The 18,555-nt window shown below is 55.9% G+C and overlaps 1 protein-coding gene across 2 annotated transcripts; it reads left to right on the top strand.

The window, feature by feature from the left end:
• The first annotated feature begins 683 nt into the window (after positions 1–683).
• MMRN2 (multimerin 2) lies at positions 684–17,582 on the top strand. Of its 2 annotated transcripts, none has more exons than XM_087431811.1 (7): positions 684–928; positions 9,613–9,741; positions 9,840–9,946; positions 10,048–10,128; positions 10,876–11,040; positions 11,207–12,958; positions 15,866–17,582. In XM_087431811.1, exons 1-7 carry the CDS (start codon positions 765–767, stop codon positions 16,246–16,248), a joined length of 2,781 nt encoding a protein of 926 aa, XP_087287937.1. In that variant the 5' UTR covers positions 684–764; the 3' UTR covers positions 16,249–17,582. The 2 variants fall into 2 exon arrangements, with proteins under 2 accessions (XP_087287937.1, XP_087287938.1); XM_087431812.1 differs by lacking the exon at positions 684–928 and adding an exon at positions 3,684–4,021.
• Positions 17,583–18,555: the final 973 nt, after the last annotated feature.

Below are 18,555 nucleotides of genomic sequence, written 5' to 3'. Positions count from 1 at the left end.
GCCCCGGCTGGGTGCTCTCAGGCCTGCGGTGTTGTGTTTGTGTACATCTGGGGTGGGGGTGGGCAGAGAAGGGGGTGCCTTTGCTACCTGCGTCCCAGGTAGGGCAGGGGTCAGGGCCATGCAGGCCTATCAGGCAAGAGTAGCCAATCTCTCAGACTGGACTGGGCTGCCCGGCTACTCACCAGCACCCCGGACACCCCCATCCGGGGGCTCCTGCAAGGCCAGGTGGAGGAGCTGGGACAGGGGCGCACAAAGGGCCTCCCTGTGCCCTGGCCTCTGGCTACACACCGTGTGACCCTCCTTTCTCCCTCTGAGCCTCCACTCACCCCCTGGCTCCCACAGCCCAGTGGGGAAGGGCGCTGAGTAGGCATGAAGTGCCCCCACTTCCTGGCCACAGCATGGATGGGCAGCAGGTTCCCCGAGACCACCCAGTCCGCTTCCTGCAGCCCCACCTCGACACTTGTGCTCTTCCCGTGGGGACGTGTTTGGTAGGGCCCCTCCCTGTGTCGCCCACACCCCCAGTGTCCATGACCCCAGTCCTCTTAGGGCACAGGAACCCGGCTGTGTTGTTGGCTGCCTCTGGGGGGCCAGGCGGGGGGTGAGGGGGCCGGACGAGACTTACCGGGTGGGCCGGCCCAGGCCACTTCCTCTCTTTGTTGTCCCTGTGCTTTCTTTTCCTTCTGAGACTTAACTTGAAGACAACGTCACCGGCATTGGCAGTTTCTGGAGTCACTTGAAGAGGCTGAGTCTGCCCCACTGCCGGCATGATCCTGACACTGCTGCTCTGCCTCGGGGGGTCCCTTGGCTGGGGGCTGCCGAGGGCCTATGCCCAGGCCCCTGGTACCAGTTTCTCTGATTCTCACAGCCCCAGGCCGCCTGGGGTCTGGAGGGTGGAGGCTGAGGACACCAGCAGGGACCCCATCGGACGGTAAGGAGGGCCTGACCTTGGGGGAGGTCGTGGTGCAGGATCTGAGCCCTGGCTCGGCCAGAGCAGCGGCTCTCTGGACCTCAGTTACCCATCTGTGAAATGGGCTGATATTATCTATCTGCTGGGCCAGCTGTGAGGCTGCAGGAAGTGTCAGGTGCCAGGCTCCCCTTCAAGGAGCCACCACCCCCAGCCAGGCTGGACCGGGCACCCCAGGACCCAGCCTAAGGACCACAGGAAGTTCCTGCCTGACCCATGGCAGGGAGTGGGCCTCGGGGTTGTGCAGGGCCGGAGCACTTCTTGCCGTCAACCACGCAGCATGGAGCACTGAGGGGCTGTGGTTCCGGAAGTCTCCAGCTGGCTTGGCAATGGCTCCTGTTCTTCGAAGTAAGTCAATTCTGATGGCTGAGCCCAAGTGAGGCTGTCCGGCCTAAGCCATAGAGGAGAGATGCTCCAGGGGACTGGATTTTGATCTGAATGCCCCGGGGACTGGGGTAGGGTCCTCAGCCTGGCCATGAGAGCAGAGCAGTGAGCAGAGAGGGTGCCCTGCTCTCTCTCCAGAACAAAAAGGAGGCTGTGGCTTCAGCGAGCTCTGCCTCAGTGCCCCTCTGGAAATGGGCAGGATTGTCTTGTGACTGGACCAGACACTGTTTTCCAGTGATCTATTTGTCCAGGGCCAGGAATCCTCCTGTTGATAAGGTGCTGGGCCTGCGGGTCCCTCCTCAGGGCACCCCACAGTTAGAGCAGCAGGTGCCAGTTACTGGACCAGACACCTTGCCAACTGTTATCTCAGTTCATCCTCCCAACAGCTCCCTTTACAGAGGAGCCTGAGGCTCAGAGAGGCTAAGCAACTGGCCCAAGCTCACACAGCTAAGGAAAGCTGGAACCAGGATCTGAGTCTGACTCCAGAGCCCATGCTCTGTTCCCTGGAGCACTCAGACACAGCCTCAGGCCCCCCCACTACTCCCCCAAACATGGTTGAGGGCATCTCTCTGGATTTGGAGGGTGAGAGCACCATCTCACACCCCTCCAGAGTCTCCCCTCTGTCTGAGAGTCACCATCTCATTGGCTCAGAGAACGCGTCTGCCTGGAACGGTTCTCCCGTAAGCTCTCATGCTTCAAGGTGAATGTGTCTGTTGGACACGTTCCCGAAAGCGGATTTGGCTAGGGAGAGACAGGAGGGCAAGAGTAAGTGCGGGCGCCAGCAGTCACTGCTCCCCCTGCCCACGCTCCCCCTCCCTCGGCAGCCCCATCCCCACGGCACAGCACAGGCTGCTGACCCAGAAGCCCTGGGAGTTCAGTGAGGGGGGCTGACCAAGTGGGGAGGTGCGGCCAGAGAAGATGGACCTGGAGAGACCCCATTCCTGCCTCATCCCCAGTTCTGCTCAGAGCTGAGATATGTCGGTGACTCTTGGTGGGGGAATCCAGTCGCCCAGCGCTGATTGCAGGACCGAGGACCAGCCTTCTTTCTTCAAGGCCATTAGCTCTGTGCCCCTGTCTCCAGGCCGCTGCCTCCCTTTGATGAAAGGAAGGATGCGGGGCCCAAGTGGCAGGGAAGGAGGTAGGAGATGGGCCTGTTTCCCCCATCCTCTCTGCTTTGGGGAGGAACTGCCTTCCCTGACTCCAGGGAGGGTGGGCCCGTGGACTGCTCCTGGGCTGCCCTGTGGGGGTCACTCAGCCATTCTCCAGGTGGTCCCAGTGTGTGCAGAGCGTGCAGAGGTGCACACAAGGGCACCCTGGTCCAGGAATGCCTAGGCAGGTGTCCCAAGCCCTGGTCCCAGGGGGCTCCAGGGGGTCCCAGCTGCCTGCTGGGTCTCCTTCCCACAGCCCGGAAGCTGTGGTCCCCAGAGGCCAGGCCCGAGTGGTCAAGGCCTCCGGAGGGGCTGGTGAGAAAAGGAGGAAACGCTGTGTGGCTTCCTCAGGCTGATTGCTTCCCGAGCTCCTGGGAAGGGAGAGGCGGAAATGCTGCTCCAGCCTCCCCCTGCAACAGGGGAGGGGGAGGGGGAACAGGCACTCCGAGCTCAGGGAGGGACGCGGACCTGCGCCCTGGCTGCCAGGCTGCCTGCCCTGCGTTTGCCCCTCACCCCTGAGTCTGGGCCCCCAGGCCACGGCAGGCCCTGGACGTAGACCCAGATGAGACCCTTTGCAAGGAGAAGGTGGAACAGAACAACTTGGTGCCCAATACCAGGTTCCAGGTGGAGGAGGGGTGTGGTCGAGTGCTTCTCAGGTCTCCGGGGGCCCAGTGGGGGTAGGGCCCAATGAGCTAGCAATGGGGGTATTCGGACTCAGTGGAGAGGAGGCTCTTTCCGGGCTCCCTGGTGGGGGTGTGGGTGGGGAGAGCAGCAGTTTGGGATGTGGGCTCCTCAGACCCAAGACTTGCTTGCCCGGCAGGACTGAGCCTGCTGTGGGGACCGGGCTGAGCCCCAGGCAAGGTGCCCCACCTCCATATTGTGGTGACAGTGCTGCGAGGGTCCCACTTTTCTCTCCACTTTACGTGCTGTGAGGCTCTGAGGGGTGGGGATGCCACCCAGGGCCACGCAGCTCCTAAGTGATGGATCAGAGCTTGGGCCCACATCTGCAGGGCTGCAAATCCTAGGTGTCCTCTGTCCTGTCTCCCTGAAGAAGGGTAGGAGTGTGGGAGATGCTGTTCCCAGCAGCCCAGCTGGCCCCAGCTACTAGCATCAGCTTCTCTGACCCAACCATAAGGAGCATTTGTGATTTTTGCAGCTGGGAAGGCCCAGAGGAGTCATGCATATCTCTGAAGGTCACGTGAGAGCAGGGTGGAGACCAGGCCAGTGGTCTCTGGGCCATGGCCGCATCTCCTGCACCTGTTCCTGCTCTCCAAGGCACTGGGCTCTGGGCATGAACAGGGAAGAGCCCCACTGGCCCAAGTCACACTCAGGGAACCCTGGCTCTGGGCTGGACACCGAGTGGGCCTCAGGCTCCTCTGCCCAGGCCCCTTTCTGGCTCAAAGACAAAGCTTTGCAAAATTCTCCGCTGGAGTGGTCACATTCACAGCTGCATTCAGAGCCTCAGAAAGCAAGGATGCTGAGAACACGTCCTCCTTCCCCAGGAAGACTGAAAGGGCAGTGCGAGGTAGGTTTTCCTCGCTGGTTAAGAGGCACTTAAGAGTCCCAAGGGGTATCAGCAGCAGCATCCGTAATTCAGGAGGCTAACAGGCTAACAGCCCTCTCCGTGCTGGAGGCTCTCTCTGCCTTCCCCACAGCCCCTCCCTCTGCCCCCGGGGAGGGGCTGGGAGTGGGAATTTTCTCCACATTTCCAGGACTGGGGGAAGGGCCTTGCTCAAGGTAACCCTGAGCCCAGGGAGGGGGAGGGGAGAGGAGGAGAGCCCAGCCTCCCAGCTTCCACCTAGAAGCTCCAAGGGGGTGGGCAGACTCTTTCCTGCCTGGGGCAGGGCATCAGGTCAGGGCCATGTGGGAGGCCCAGGGCAGGCCCAAGCCAGGCTGGAGGAGCCCTGCACTCATTTCTAGGCTGGCACCTGCCCCTCAGCAGACCACTGGGAGAAGAGGGCACCCAGCACGGCTTCCCGAGGGAGGGCGCAAAGAAGGAGCAGGCCTGAGATCAGGAGCAGTCAGAACAATGGGGCGCTTCAGTGAGCTGGGCTGGGGGCTCAGAGGGCCAGCATGAAGCTGCCAAGAGCTGGAGGAAACCAAAGCAAAGGTCAGGAATGTTCCCAGGGCTTCTGGGCCAGCAGCCTGTACTGTGCCAAGGGGATGGGGCTGCCAAGGGAAGGGGAGCGTGGGCAGGGAGAACAGTGGCTGCCGGAGCCAGTGGTTCCGGCAGGTCAGGAGAGAAAGTTCCTGGGCAGGAAGGGTGGGCAGCACCGCTTCCGGTTCCAGGAGCTCCAGATGGAAAGTCCCAGTCACTCTCTGGCAGGCTGGACCAGACCCGGCACGCAGGCCTTCTGGACCCTCTGCAGCAGATGAGAGGGTGTAAAAGGAGCGGAGCTTTGTTTAGAACGGGTGTTCTCCACCTCTGCACTGCTGACATTCAGGACTGGCTGACTCTGCTGTAGGGGTGTGGGGCTGTCCTGTGCTCTGTAGGGTGTTAGCAGCATGCTTGGCGTCCACCCACTAGGTGCCAGTAGCACACCACTCTCTGAGGCGTGAGAACCACAAATGTCTGCCGGGGAAGTCCCCTCTCCCCTACTGAGAACCACTGGTTTAGAGAAATACTTTTCCCTCGAGTTGAGCCCATATTGCAGGAATTTCCATGGGGCCCACGGTGGAGCGGGTGGGCTGGAGGTGGGCACATTTTCTGGTCCTTGGAACAGTCTGTGCAGGCCGCCGTCTCGCCCAGGGCCCCTGAGCTCTGGGCCCAGCACTTTCACAGCCCACTGTGTCACTGTTACGTAAACATTCTTTGCTTCCATCCCGATTTTGACGTGCCTCCTTTTTACCGTGTACTAGTCCTTCGGGACTCCTGGGTCCTTCCTGGTCTCTGCTCCCACAGATTGTCAAATCCTGAGCCAGTGTCCCACAGTTTTCATTACTTGGCTTTAGAGTCAGTCTTGATAGTTGGATGAGAAACTCCTCACCCATTGTTGTCTTCCAAAATGTTCTTACCTATTCACCTGCATTTTCTCTTCCAGATGGAAATTATTTTATTTTTAAGTTTCATTTTTATTACTTATACACTCCCATAGGCAGAGCTCAGGAAACTATGGCTGGTGGGCCAAATCTGGCCCCCCACCTGTTTTTGTAAATAAAATTTTATTGGAACACAGCCTTGCTCATTTATTTACATATTGTCAGTGTCTGCTTTTGTGCTACAATGGCAGAGTTGAGTAAATGCGACAGAGTCCATATGTCCTGGAAAACCTAAAATCCAGGCCAGCATCATGGGCATGTGACCTGAGCAGTCACACAAGGCCTGGCACTCAGAGGGGCCCTGCACTTGGTTTAATCTCTACCGTTGCCCTATATTTTCATCTGCACTGGACCCCACAAATTATGTAGTCGGTCTTGGGTAAAGTATTTTCTATGTATCTGTCCCTTTACAGAAAAACTTTGCTGACTCCCTGGGTTAGAGTCAACCAGTTCCATAAGGCTTATTGGGACAATCAGTAGCCCCAGCCCCCTCTAGTCCCCAAAGGGAATGACTTTCAACTCATTAGGTGATGCTTTTGGTATTTACCTCTGTATCTCTAAAGAACATGCTTCTATTGCTACTTCTTGGGAAGTAGCATTGTCTATGACTCAGCTCTCATTCCTACTCCATACCCCAACCCCAACACGCATGCCTATGTGTGCACGAGCATGCATGTGCAGGTGCACACACACACCTTCATTCTCCCATACTGTCATTTTGAGTACATTCATGTGACTACATTTGCTACTTAGAGTTGAGACTTGAAAAAAACTATAAATTCTTTTCTTCTCCCTGCACACTTTTGGTTTTCCCTGGAGTAAACAATTATCTTCTTCTTTTTTTTCTTTTTCTTAGTTTTCTGTGTCTTTGTCACCACTCGGTTCCAAACTCTTGGCCAGTTGCCCACATCTGCTCTCAACTCTCACTTGTGTCAGGTGTTTGACCACCTGTATCTTCTTGGAGATACCTCTCTGAGCTTCCAGCAGTCCTCCAGTCTGGACTGTGGCCCCTCACCCACTGCCCATCATTGTCCTGGGGTCTCTCTTCACCATCTTCCTGGGGACTCCCTTCACCTCCTCTCCCAGCTGGAATTCCTGTTTCCTGATGCCGTGCTTTCCTCTTTCTTGGTTTTCCCTCTTGTGTTGGTGGAGCATTGCTGGCACAGTGGTACTCAGTCCTGGGCTATGCCTTAGAATGACCCAGAGAGCTTTAAAATGCTGATGCCCAGGCCCTGCCCCAGAGACTTTCCTTTAACTGGTCTGGGATGGGGCCCAGAGGCTCCTATTTTTAAAGTGCCGCAGGATGGTGTTGACGTGAAGATTTGATGGCAAGATTGCCAACTACTGCTCCAGTAGCTCCCTGATGAGCGGTCCCGGGGAGGAAACGTTTTGAAGCCTGGCTTGTTGAAAATGTCTTCATTCTGCTCTCCTTACATGGATTGGTAGTTAGGCTGGGTATAGGATTCTCAATTGGAAATAATTTTCCTTCAATATCTTGAAGGCCATTTCCTACTGTGTTGTAGGTTTCCGATACTGCTATTGAGAGGTTCAAGGCCATTCTAATTACTGATTTGGGTGTGCGGCTTGGTTTTTCTCTCTGGAAAGTGTGGGATCATCTTCATTCCTAGAGTTCTAAAATTTCATGATGATGTACTTTGAGATGAGTTTCTTTTTATCATCTTGTGGGTAACTGGTGGCCCTTTGACTTTGAAAATTCAAGTCCTTCACTTCTGGAATATTTGTTTGATTTTTTTCATCCATGACTTCCTCCCTCTGTTCTCTTTTTGGAACTCCTATTGTTTGGATGTTGGATTTCCAACACTGGTCCTCTATTTTTCTGACCTTTTTCTCTCCTAGTTTCCACTTCTCTGTTTGCTCTTCTTTTAGAAACATTTCTTTAATTTTACCCTCTAACATTTCTATTAAATTTCTTTTGCATTTCTACTGTTATATTTTAATTTCCAAGAGTTCTTTTTTGATGTTGTTCTCTGAATGTTCTTCTGTCATTTTTTTTTATAGCTTCCTGTTCTTGCTTCTTGGATGCAGTAACTTCTGTTATCAATCTGGGGATATTAATGCAAATTTGGGAGAAGTTCTCTTCTCCCTGCACAGTCTTGGTTTTCTCCAAGTTGATGTTCTTCCATCTGCTTGTTTTGATCTCCCTCTTTTGTAATGGAGATTGTCCTCAGGGGGCGTCCTTGGATGTCTGCCCACTTAAGAGTAGAGATTGAGAAGCTGACTGGAAGCTGGGTGTATGGATAGGGCTCTCCGATCTGTTTTGTCATAGGATGCTCTGCTGGGCTATTTCACTGGGGGAACCCCTGCAGTCAGTGTCTTAGGTCTTTCCTCTTAAGTGGGGTCATTTTCCTGACAAGGTTTTTCAGGCTGCTGCCATGAGGGCACAGACTGGCCGCTAGGATTCCAGGAGCCAAGAGGGAAAGCAGACCGGGGGGCTCAGCACTCAAAACAGATCTGGCCACTCAATCTGCCGCAGTCCTTGCCTCTGCCCTCCCCAGCAGTATCCCTGTGTGATGGTATCTGATGGCTCAGGACAGAGATCAGCTCCAGAGGATAAGATCCCAGCCCCAACTCCATCTCCATCTCCAAGGTCCCTGGACACCGCTTCCTGATACACTACTCACACATGTGGCTACTTCTCTCCACATCCACTGTCATTGTCCAGGGCAAGCCGCCAGCCTCCCCACTCCTGGACGCCTGACACCTGCCTCTTGCCCCTCCCACCCTTTCTGCACCCAGGAACTAGGGTAGCTCTTTCACGTCACTTCCCTGCTTAACCCCTCCATGACTTCCCACACCGTCAGGACACAGCCCAGCTCCTCAGTTGGCACTCAAGTCTTCTTATCTCTGCAGCCCCTTCCCCACCTCCACTCTCTGCACCTCAGTGGGCCACACACCTCTGTCATAGCTCCTGGTGCCAAATGATCACCTCCTCCTGCAAGTCTCCCTGGGCCCTAAGCTACCGCACAAGCTGAGATTGCCTACTCTCCCTGGGGGCCCTGAAGGGAAGGTCTGCCCCTCCGTGTCTACACTGAGTGCTGCTGGGCTTGAGCCCGGCACAGAGCACCCAAGACGTGCAGAGCTGACTGAGCCATGGAGGTCATTGCCACTTGCAGCTCTGGAGAGTTCTGCTGTGGGAACTGACTGCCAGAGGAAGGGCCCTCTGACCCCTTCTACTGCGCCCATCTGGCCTGCCACCGATCAGTGAACTGGGGCTCTGTCGGCGGTGAGCATCCCCCGCTCCCGGGACCCACAACACACACTGGTGAAGGACACGGATGGAGGGACCGCCTCCCCGGTGGTCAGGATGCTGAGCGCGACCTCCAAACCATCCTGCAGGACCTCGGTGTGGGTGGCCCTTCCCAGAGAAGGGACTGCTCAGCCCATCTGCCTCCCCCAACTGTCTGAAAATCCATTTCCGTAACGGCCATCACGGGGCACGGCCAGGGAGCAGGTGCCCTCCCTGCGGCCGGCTCTCTGGGGAAGAGAGATGTGAGTGGTCACAGGGCAGGGCAGCAGTGTTCACTGAGCACTTCCCGGGAGCCAGGCACTCAGTACTCATCTGCCCACAGGGGGGAGGGTCTCCGTGGGATAAATGGGGAAGTGGAAACTCCCTAAGTGTCTCACTCAAGGTCACACAGTCAGAAAATGTGAAGGATTCGAACCCAGGACTCTCTAGCCCCAGCAGCACCATGCAGCCTCCCTGGTACCAGGAGAAACAGCGAGAGCCCTTCCTGGCTCTGTGGGTGATTTTGCTGCGTGATTTTAGGGGGGCTACTGAGTCTCTCTGTGTTGGCCCTCTGGGGGCGGGTGTCCTGAAAGGCAGTGGAGCAGGGGCCCTTGCAGGCAGAGTCTGTGGAGATTTGCTGTGGAGCTAGGGATGAATAATGCAGAGCACTCCCTTCTCAGGCTAATGGATTCCAGAATCCCCAGCACTGGGTGGGGCAGGGAGGCAGGGGGAGGGGTGTTCTGCACTGGCACCCACTGTTGACCTCTAGGAAGGGTTGTGGGGGCCTGGGCGTGGCTCAGCAGCCCTCTCCTCTGGTTCATTTTTTCCAGTAACTGGTGCCCCTACCAGAAGTCCAGGCTGGTCACCTTCATAGCTGCTTGCAAAACTGAGAAATTCCTCATCAACTCACAGCAGCCATGTCCACAGGGGTCTCCGGACTGCCAGAAAGTCAAAGTCATGTGAGTGGCGGCGGGGCAGGGTAGGTTGGGCCCTGAGCTGGCTTTGAGGCCCTGTGCTGGCTCACCCTGGAGTCGCTGAGCTGGCTCTCTTTCCCCAGGTACCGCATGGCCCACAAGCCTGTGTACCAGGTCAAGCAGAAGGTGCTGGCCTCTGTGGCCTGGAGGTGCTGCCCAGGCTTCTCGGGCCCCGACTGTCAGCACCACGGTAGGGCTCCCTGTGTTCCCCTCCCACTTCAACCTCTGACCCCACAGGTCATGTAGCTCCCTTGACCTCTGGAGTCGACACCTGTTGCCTCCTCTCTGCAGATCCCACGGTGATCTCTGAGCCTGCAGATCCAGGTGATGGCCTCCAGGAGCCTTGGGACAGGCCAGACGGCTTTGAACCTGGTATGTTGCTTTCCTGGAAGGCGCAGGAGGAGCAGGCGGCAGAAAGAACCCACGTGCCCAGGCCCTTTCTCCTCTGACAGGGCAGTGCCGTCTCAGGAAACTGCCCCTCGAATCAGCAGGGGCCCCCCTGTGGCCCTGCATCACCCTTCCTCCCACCACGGAGGCCAGTTCACAGGCCCTCAGTTCCCTGCCTGCTGGCTATGCACATGCACCCTTTTCCTTGACTCCACTTTCGGGGAAGGACAGCTTCATCTGGCACCTTCTTTGCCCTCTGAACTGCACAAGCTCCCATGGCCTGGAGGAACTCTTCCCACCCCTCCCCTAACCAGGGCCAGGAAGTCATGCTGTCCCTGCTCTTGAGTCAGCACAGGAGAACCACCAAGAGACACCGTTTGTGGAGGCTTTCCAGGCTGGGCCAAGGTTGGGATGGTGAATGAGTTTCCTCATGTGGTGAACTCCTACCGATTGACAAGGGCTGCCCAGAATGCTGAGAGGCTGTGTTCCTGTGGCTGAGGTAGAAAGTGTGCCATGATTTATCACTTATGTTTGCTGTGGGTGTCGGCGGCAGGGTGAGGGCTCACTGGCCATGCATTTGCTCTTCTGCGGCTAAAGGCTTCTAAGTTCCTGCTCAGAGGACATCAGCACACACCTCCCTGCTCTCAACCCCGAAATCTCCTTCTCTGTACCTCATGATCTGCCCAGGCCTAGGGAGGTAGCCCTCAACACTCATCTCTCATGTGTACTCAGGCCCCCCAGCAGCAGAGATCAGCAACATCGTGGTGGAGCAGGAACACGTGCTAGGAGAGCTCCAGAATGACATTCACCAGGTGGCAGACAGCCTCCCAGGCCTGTGGAAGGCTCTGGAAAGCAACCTCACAGCAGCAACAACTGAGGCCAATCAAACGGAGCATGGTGAGTGGCAGACTCTAGGGGCTGAGGAAGAGCCTGGTCACATCCACGGGGATGAGTGGGAGGGGAGGCAGGAAGGGGCCCCAAACCTCAGAGGACCCCTTCTAGTTCCGCCTAGGGAAGGTGTCTGCTCCTGCAAAGCTTGTGTAAAAACGTGCATCTGTTGCAGAGTTTCCTGGCAGATCCTTGGAGCAGGTACTGCCGCCTCACATAGACGCCTTCCTGCAAGTGCATTTCAGCCCCATCTGGAGGACCTTCAACCACAGCCTGCACAGCCTCTCCCAGGCCATAAGAAACCTATCTCTTGATGTGGAAGCCAACCGCCAGGCCATCAAGAGGGTCCAGGAGAGCACTGTGGCCAAGGCTGACTTCCAAGAGCTTGGTGCTAAATTTGAGACCAAGGTCCAGGAGAACGCCCAGAGAGTGGGCCAGCTGCGGCAGGACGTGGAGGGCCGCCTGCATTCACAGCACCTCTCCCTGCACCACTCCCTTTCTGCGGTCCAGGCCCATGTGGACGCCGAGTTGAAGAGGCTCCTTAAGGCCCAGGAGCCCCTGGGGGCCAATGTCAGCCTGGTCGTGGCAGCGGCAGGGGCAGGGGCAAGGCCGGAGCCCGAGAGCCTGCAGGCCAGGCTGGGCCAGCTGCAGAGGAACCTCTCGGCGCTGCACGTGGCCGCTGGCCGCAGGGAACAGGAGTTACAGAGCACCCTCGCGGACATGCGGGCGACCCTGGCCCAGCACGAGAATGAGATCAAGGAGCTGTATGCGGAATCCGACGACAGCTTCGATCAGATCAGCAAGCTGGAGCGGCAGGCGGAGGAGCTGCAGGTGAACCACACCGCGCTGCGCGAGCTGCGCGTGATCCTGATGGAGAAGTCGCTGATCATGGAGGAGAACAAGGAGGAGATGGAGCGGCAGCTCCTGGAGCTCAACCTCACCCTCCAGCACCTGCAGGGCGGCCACGCCGACCTCATTAAGTATGTCAAGGACTGCAACTGCCAGAAGCTCTCTTTTGACCTGGACGTCATCCGGGAGGGCCAGAGGGACACCACGCGGGCCCTGGAGGAGACGCAGGTGAGCCTGGACGAGCGGCGGCAGCGGGACGGCTCCTCCCTGGAGGCCCTGAGCAGCGCCGTGGCCGCCCTGTCGCGGGCGGTGGACGCGCAGCAGACGGAGGCCGAGCGCGCGCGGGCGGACGCGGCGCGGCTGCGCAGCCAGCTGCGGGCGCTGGCCAGCGAGGCGAGCGCGCTGCGGGCCGCCGAAGGGGAGATGCGTCGCGAGCTCGGCCGGCTGCACAGCTCCTTCGCAGCCCTGCTGGAGGACGCGCTGCGGCACGAGGCCGTGCTGGCCGCGCTCTTCGGGGAGGAGGTGCTGGAGGAGATGGCCGAGGAGGCGCCCGGGCCACTGCCCCTGCGCTACGAGCAGATCCGCGCCGGCCTGCAGGACGCCGCCAGCGGGCTGCAGGAGCAGGCGCTCGGCTGGGACGCGCTGGCCGCCCGGGTGGCGGCCCTGGAGCAGGCGGCGCAGCGCCTGGAGCCCAGCCAGGACGCGCGGCGAGAGGAGGCCGGCGGGACCGACGTGGACGGGCTGGCGCGGGAGCTGCAGCGCCTGGACTCCGCCGTCCAGCGACTGGGGCGCTGCTGCGAGGCCTCGTGGGCCGCCTCCCTCAACGGCTCCCTCGAGGGCCTCCATGGCGCGCTCTCCGCCACCGAGCGTGGCTTGGAGCAGCACCAGCGGCTCTTCCACAGCCTCTTCGGGAACTTCCAGGGGCTTGTGGCGGCCAACATCAGCCTGGACCTGGGGAAGCTTCAGGCCATGCTGAGCAGGAAAGGGAAGAAAAAGCAGAAAGATCTGGAAGATCCCCGGAGGAGGGACAAGAAGCAAGCGGATGCGCATATCAAAGGGCCAGTGCTGTGGGAAGCAGGTGAGTTCCTGTGCCCAGGGAGACTGGGCGAGTCAAGGACAGGGCTGCGTGCAAGCAGCTCTTCTGCTTCAGAGGGACCGCGAGTGAAAGAGAACACGATGACCACCAGTCAGGACTACTTAGGGCCGGCCTTGCCCTTGGCCCACCTTCCATTCAGGGCTAGGGGTCTCTTAAGCTACCTGGAGTGTAAGGAGGTAGAAGTCACAAGAACAAACCATCAAAGAACAGGCAAAGCCCCTCCATGTAAACGTTGGAGGCTCATATATACACCGCTGGCCGCTTGCCCCTCTAACCATACAGCCGGGAGGGGGAATGCCTCTCTTGCTTCCAGGGCACACCCTCAAATCCCTCCATCTCAGCTCTCGTGGGACCCCACTTCACCCATGTGTCTTTAACCAGCTTTCCCCTGTGTACAGGTGGTGTGTGGATAGGGGCTGGTGTCACCTGCCGTGGGGTGACACAGAGGTGAACACGGGGTGGGGCTTGGGCCCTGAAAGGAACTCATTCTCTCTGCTACATAGTTGACCCGTCTTGCTGCTCTGCACCAGGTCCCCTGCACTGCCCTTCTTGGGCTTTGCCATGTTGAATCATGACAACAGCTCCAGGATGCATCATCACTGCCATCTTACCTGAAACTGAGGCTCAGACAGGGGAAGTATCCTGCCCACACTGCTAGTGAGTGGCACAGAGGAGCTCGGAACCCAGTCCAGCTGTCTCTAGGGTGCTGGCTTTTCCCCGGGAAAGGCACTCGATGGCTGGTCCCTGCAGGGCCCTGGGGACCCAGGCTGGGAAGCTGGCTCTGAGGCTGAGGCGATTGCAGCTGACAGTCCCATCCTTTCCCTGAGTGTGGCCCTGGGAAGGGGTCCACTAGGCTCTGTGCCTCCAGAGACTCTCCCCTGCCAGGGATGCTGGCCTCAGGGCCATAGCCACCTCCTCGCCCAGACACGGGGCTAAGTACAAGGCTGCCATCCGGGCCATCTGTACTCTGGTGTAGCCTGGCATGTGGGAAGTCCGAGGCCTCGCTGCAGGTCCCACCCCAAGCCCGCTCTGCTCCTGCTGAGCCTCGTTATGGCCTGAGGCCCGAGGCAGTGGACAGAGCACAGGCTCTGGCACCACTTACTTCTCTCAGTTTCTCCTTCTGTAAAGGGGAGAACCGACATTGAAGGGTTGTTGTGAAGACTAATCCACACATTTACCAAAGACCTAGCAAAAAGCTTAACATTTAGTAGTCACTGTTTTCAGGGCTGGGCTGTGTCCGCCTACACTAACTCTTCCATCGTTTTTTGAGTGGTGCAAGACCTCAATTGCTTGATGGTTTAGGTATCTGAGTTTTACCACTGCAATATTTTATCTCAAAATAATTTTTTTCTTAAGATTAAAAATAAAAATTCTCCCTTATTTGTCTTGCAGAAAGGCCAGAGGGCTTGAATTTGTGCCCTGCAGGGAAGCCCACTCTCAGTTTTCCTGCTGGCAAGTCAGTGAAGCACAACGCTTCCAGCTTCTGAGGGGCAGTTGGGCCCACTGGCAGGGTGCGGTCTCCCTCTAAAACTCCAAGCTGCGAGCAGGCTGGCGCCCCCCGGTGCAAGGGGGCCCAAGCGCCGGCAGAGGGCGCTCCAGGCCGGCCTTCCTTCGGCTGGGCGAGCGCCCCACCTCCTGGGTGCTGGGGGAACTGCAGGGCCAGCAGCCGGCCTTCGAGGTGACACCATCTTAGACAAACGAGAAAGCTATTCGGAAGTAATTCTCAGAAAATCTTCCAGAACTAGAGAAAAGCCAGACTTTGTCATTCAAGAGGCTATTGCTGGACCGGGAGCTAAAGAGCTGGGGCTCTGGTTCTGGGTCCTAAGTCACTAACTGCTACGCAAATTGCTCCTCCTGAGAGAGAGAGAACATGGGGATCATGACCTTGTCAGTGCCAAGGCCAGTGTCATGGGCGGAACCCCAGTGGGACGCACCCTCCCTGTCCCATCTCCTGGCCCTGTCCTCCCGCCTGAGCTTCTTGGCCAGGCAGCTCGGTTGGCTCCTTCGTCACTGTACATTCGCTCTCTACACAGAGAGCGCTTCCTCTGGCTCCATGCCTGCGTGTGGGCTGGTGGGCCGCACACCTGTGTTCTCTCTGACCTACTTACCCTCCAAAGGCTGGCTGAAGTGCTTCCTCAAGTGGGTGGGCACCCAGGAATCAGCAGATCCAAGGGCAGCTCCCATTAGGTAATGTATTAGTTGTGTCATCTGGAGCAAGCTTTCCCTTTCTGGGCCTCAGTTTTCCCATCTGTAATCCCAGGGCTCTGTGCAACATTTTGGAAATATTAAGATGACCAGCTTGAAAAAGATTTTTCTTCCCTGGTCCCACCTGCTCTTTCCTTCTCTCTCCTAAGGTCCTGCGCTGAACATCCCGCAGGAACCACCCTTCACTTCCTTCCTTCTCTTACAGGTGTTAGCACTGAACCTTGAGAATAGGTAATATTTTCTATTTGCCTTGGATAGCTCCAGATCCCTAGCAGGTGGCAGTAGTCTGGGAGTCAGAGACCTGGGCCCCTGTTCCAGCCTGCCATTTACAAGCCATGCAGCCTTGGGCAACCAGTTAAGCACTGAAGACTCAAAAATTCCTCAATCAGGGTTCTTATCTCTCAAGGAAGTTGGAAGGAAAAGGGATCAAACAAGAAAGTGCTTTAAAATGTACACGAGTAGAGACCAAAGACTCGTATTTCCCCTTCTCTCAATTAGTGAAACATGGAGAGCTGGCTGGTTCCTCCCACACCTTGAGACACACTGCTGTTGGGAATACCTAGGTTATCTAGAAATGGTGACCTATTTCTGTTAATAAGGTGAGGAAGGCAGATCTCGGGGTTTAATTTCCCATCCAAGGGATTGAGGAGCTGAGCCACTGAGCACCTTCCTCCTGTGTTCCAGGTTCTCCTGTGGCCTTCTATGCCAGCTTTTCAGAAGGGATGGCTGCCCTACAGACAGTGAAGTTCAACACTACTTACATCAACGTTGGCAGCAGCTACTTCCCTGAACACGGCTACTTCCGAGCCCCTGAGCGTGGGGTCTACCTATTTGCAGTAAGCATTGAATTTGGCCCAGGGCCAGGCGCCGGGCAGCTGGTGTTTGGAGGTCACCATCGGACCCCTGTCGGTACCACTGAGGAGCAGAGGGGTGGAAGCACGGCAACGACCTTTGCCATGGCTGAGCTGCAGAAGGGTGAGAGAGTCTGGTTTGAGTTAACCCAGGGATCAGTAATAAGGAGCAGCCCGGGCACTGCCTTCGGGGGCTTCCTGATGTTCAAGACGTGAACACCGGGCACAGCTCTGACCAGACATCGTGGACTCGCCCAGCTCTCCTTGGCCTAGGGCTCTGGAGACCATCCAGTTGGTCTAGCTCTTGCCTGGAAATCTGCAAAGACAGTGTGATATACGTGGCCTGCCTCTAGATGTATTGGGCTTGGTTATTTCTTGATGATGAGAAGGACTGGAATGCTCCTCTCTGGGCAGGACCTGGTCCGGGGAAGTGTGAATGTCGGCTTGGCCTGCCTTCTGAGGCAGCATGCCTCGGACTCCAGCTCTCTGCCACACCCTGTCTTCCACAGCTTCTTTGGTGTTTTGCTCCTCCTGTGGTTGGAAACTTCCGTACAATACTTTAAACCTTTCTCCCTAATCTTATGCTAGAAAACCACTTTTTCCTGGAAGGAATACGTGTAAAATGAAGGTGACATTTTGGACAATGTTGGAAACCAGTCTCTACCCACTATAGGGCAGTAGGAGAAAACCAACCTGTTTGGTCTCTATCAGTCAGAAATAGAGACAAAGGCCTGGTTGAGTTAACCAAGAGAAACAAAATTAGTATTTTTTGCTATTTTAGTCCTCCCTTGAATTTACCTGTAATTTTATTTTTTTTAATTTTTTGTGAGGAAGATCAGCCCTGAGCTAACAACCATGCCAATCCTCCTCTTTTTTGCTGAGGAAGATTGGCCCTGGGCTAACATCCATGCCCATCTTCCTCCACTTTATATGGGACGCCACCACAGCATGGCCTGACAAGCGGTGCCTCCACCTGTGCCCGGGATCTGAACCCGGGCCACCAGCAGCGGAGCGAGCGTACTTAACCGCTACGCCACGGGGCTGGCCCCTACCTGTAATTTTAATTTCACTTCTTTTTTTCTCCTTGCCAAGACATACCAAATGTGAACTAAAATGTGTGCAGCCCTCACCTTATTTTCCTCCTCCAATAGCTTCTGACAACCCTCCTTGTTAGTACCTCTGACGAGGAAGAGAGCTGAGGGAGGAAGTGAAGGAAGGCTGTCAAAATCTCCCTCAGTTATCAACTCTGGAATAAAGTGATGCCCTTCCAATCTCTGCCTGGTTTACTTATGGAGAGCTAGATTTGGTAAAGTAGGTAGAAATATGGGACAAAATAAAAACTATTTGGGATAAATGTGACTCATTATTTCAGGCCATATTTGACTTCACAATTTCAGTTAATTCTACATAAAACACCCAGAGGCCCCCACAGTAGGCAATGACGTTAATATTGGACCAGATAGTACAGCTTGAGTTGCAATTACTCCTGTAATACCAACACATACACGGTTTTCAAAACGTTACAGATCCTAGAGCAAACAGGCTTGGGAAAGCAGTCATCTAGCTGTCAGAAAATGTATCTCTTTTGGTAGTAGGCATTCAGTATTTGTTGAACATTCTCTTCTCCATAAGGAAATCAGATCGGACTGGGTCATGAAAAAGGACAGGCATTGGTTGTCAGGGTTAACAAGGTTCCTAGTCCTTCTCATTGTTTTCTAGGGGTCGTTAATTCAAATAATTGTCCCTTAGAACTGATTTCCCACTAAGCTTGGTGTGCTCAGTGTGCTCAGACATCAGTGTTAAAAGGACAGTATGTCAGGCCACTCTGCCACTGATGGTTTGACCTTGGGGTGGATCACAACCTCTAACTTTTTCCACCTGTAGTATGAGGTGGTTAGTCGAACAGCTCTCACTAAGCATCCTGGTATTTTATTATCTTGACCACAGGTTTGACTCTCGCCTGCCTGCCCTTCACTCTGACCAGGGCCTCTTGCCCAGTGCAGCTCTCAGTTGCCAAGACCAATCCTGACCCAAGGCATGCTGTATGTGGGCCACTCCTGACCAAAGACTGGAAAGCCAGTACCAGGTCACCCTTGCTGCTGGAAAGACCATGCTGTCCTCTTTCTGCTCAATCTTGCTATTATTGGTCAGGCTGGGCTGATGACTAAGTGGAAACATTAGGGTAATGCAGTCTTACCGCTGAAGATTTTCACTAGAATTTACTGCACATACTAAGTGGAGTGCAGGGGCACCTGTCCTCCAACCCTCACGTGGCTGGTGCCCTTCAACAGCAAGGTTATAAATGGAAGTGCTAGCTGTAAACTCCACCAGCAGCATGGACGAGCCACTCCAGAGAAGATTTTGGGATGAGAACTAGACAAACAACGGTTCTTTAAATAGGGTGCTTTCCATGGAACAAAACAAATTTCACAAAACGTTAGTATCCAGTTTAAGTGCACATTTTCGGTTGAAACACTTCTATAATTAGGACCCCAGATTAACAAGAATTCTACAGTTCATTTG

Source organism: Ceratotherium simum, chromosome 6, assembly GCF_057802395.1.
Source record: "Ceratotherium simum simum isolate JZ-2026a chromosome 6, ASM5780239v1, whole genome shotgun sequence".
NCBI lineage: Eukaryota > Metazoa > Chordata > Mammalia > Perissodactyla > Rhinocerotidae > Ceratotherium > Ceratotherium simum.
Note: the sequence above shows the minus strand (reverse complement) of the source record. Positions and strands in the feature narration are given on the sequence as shown.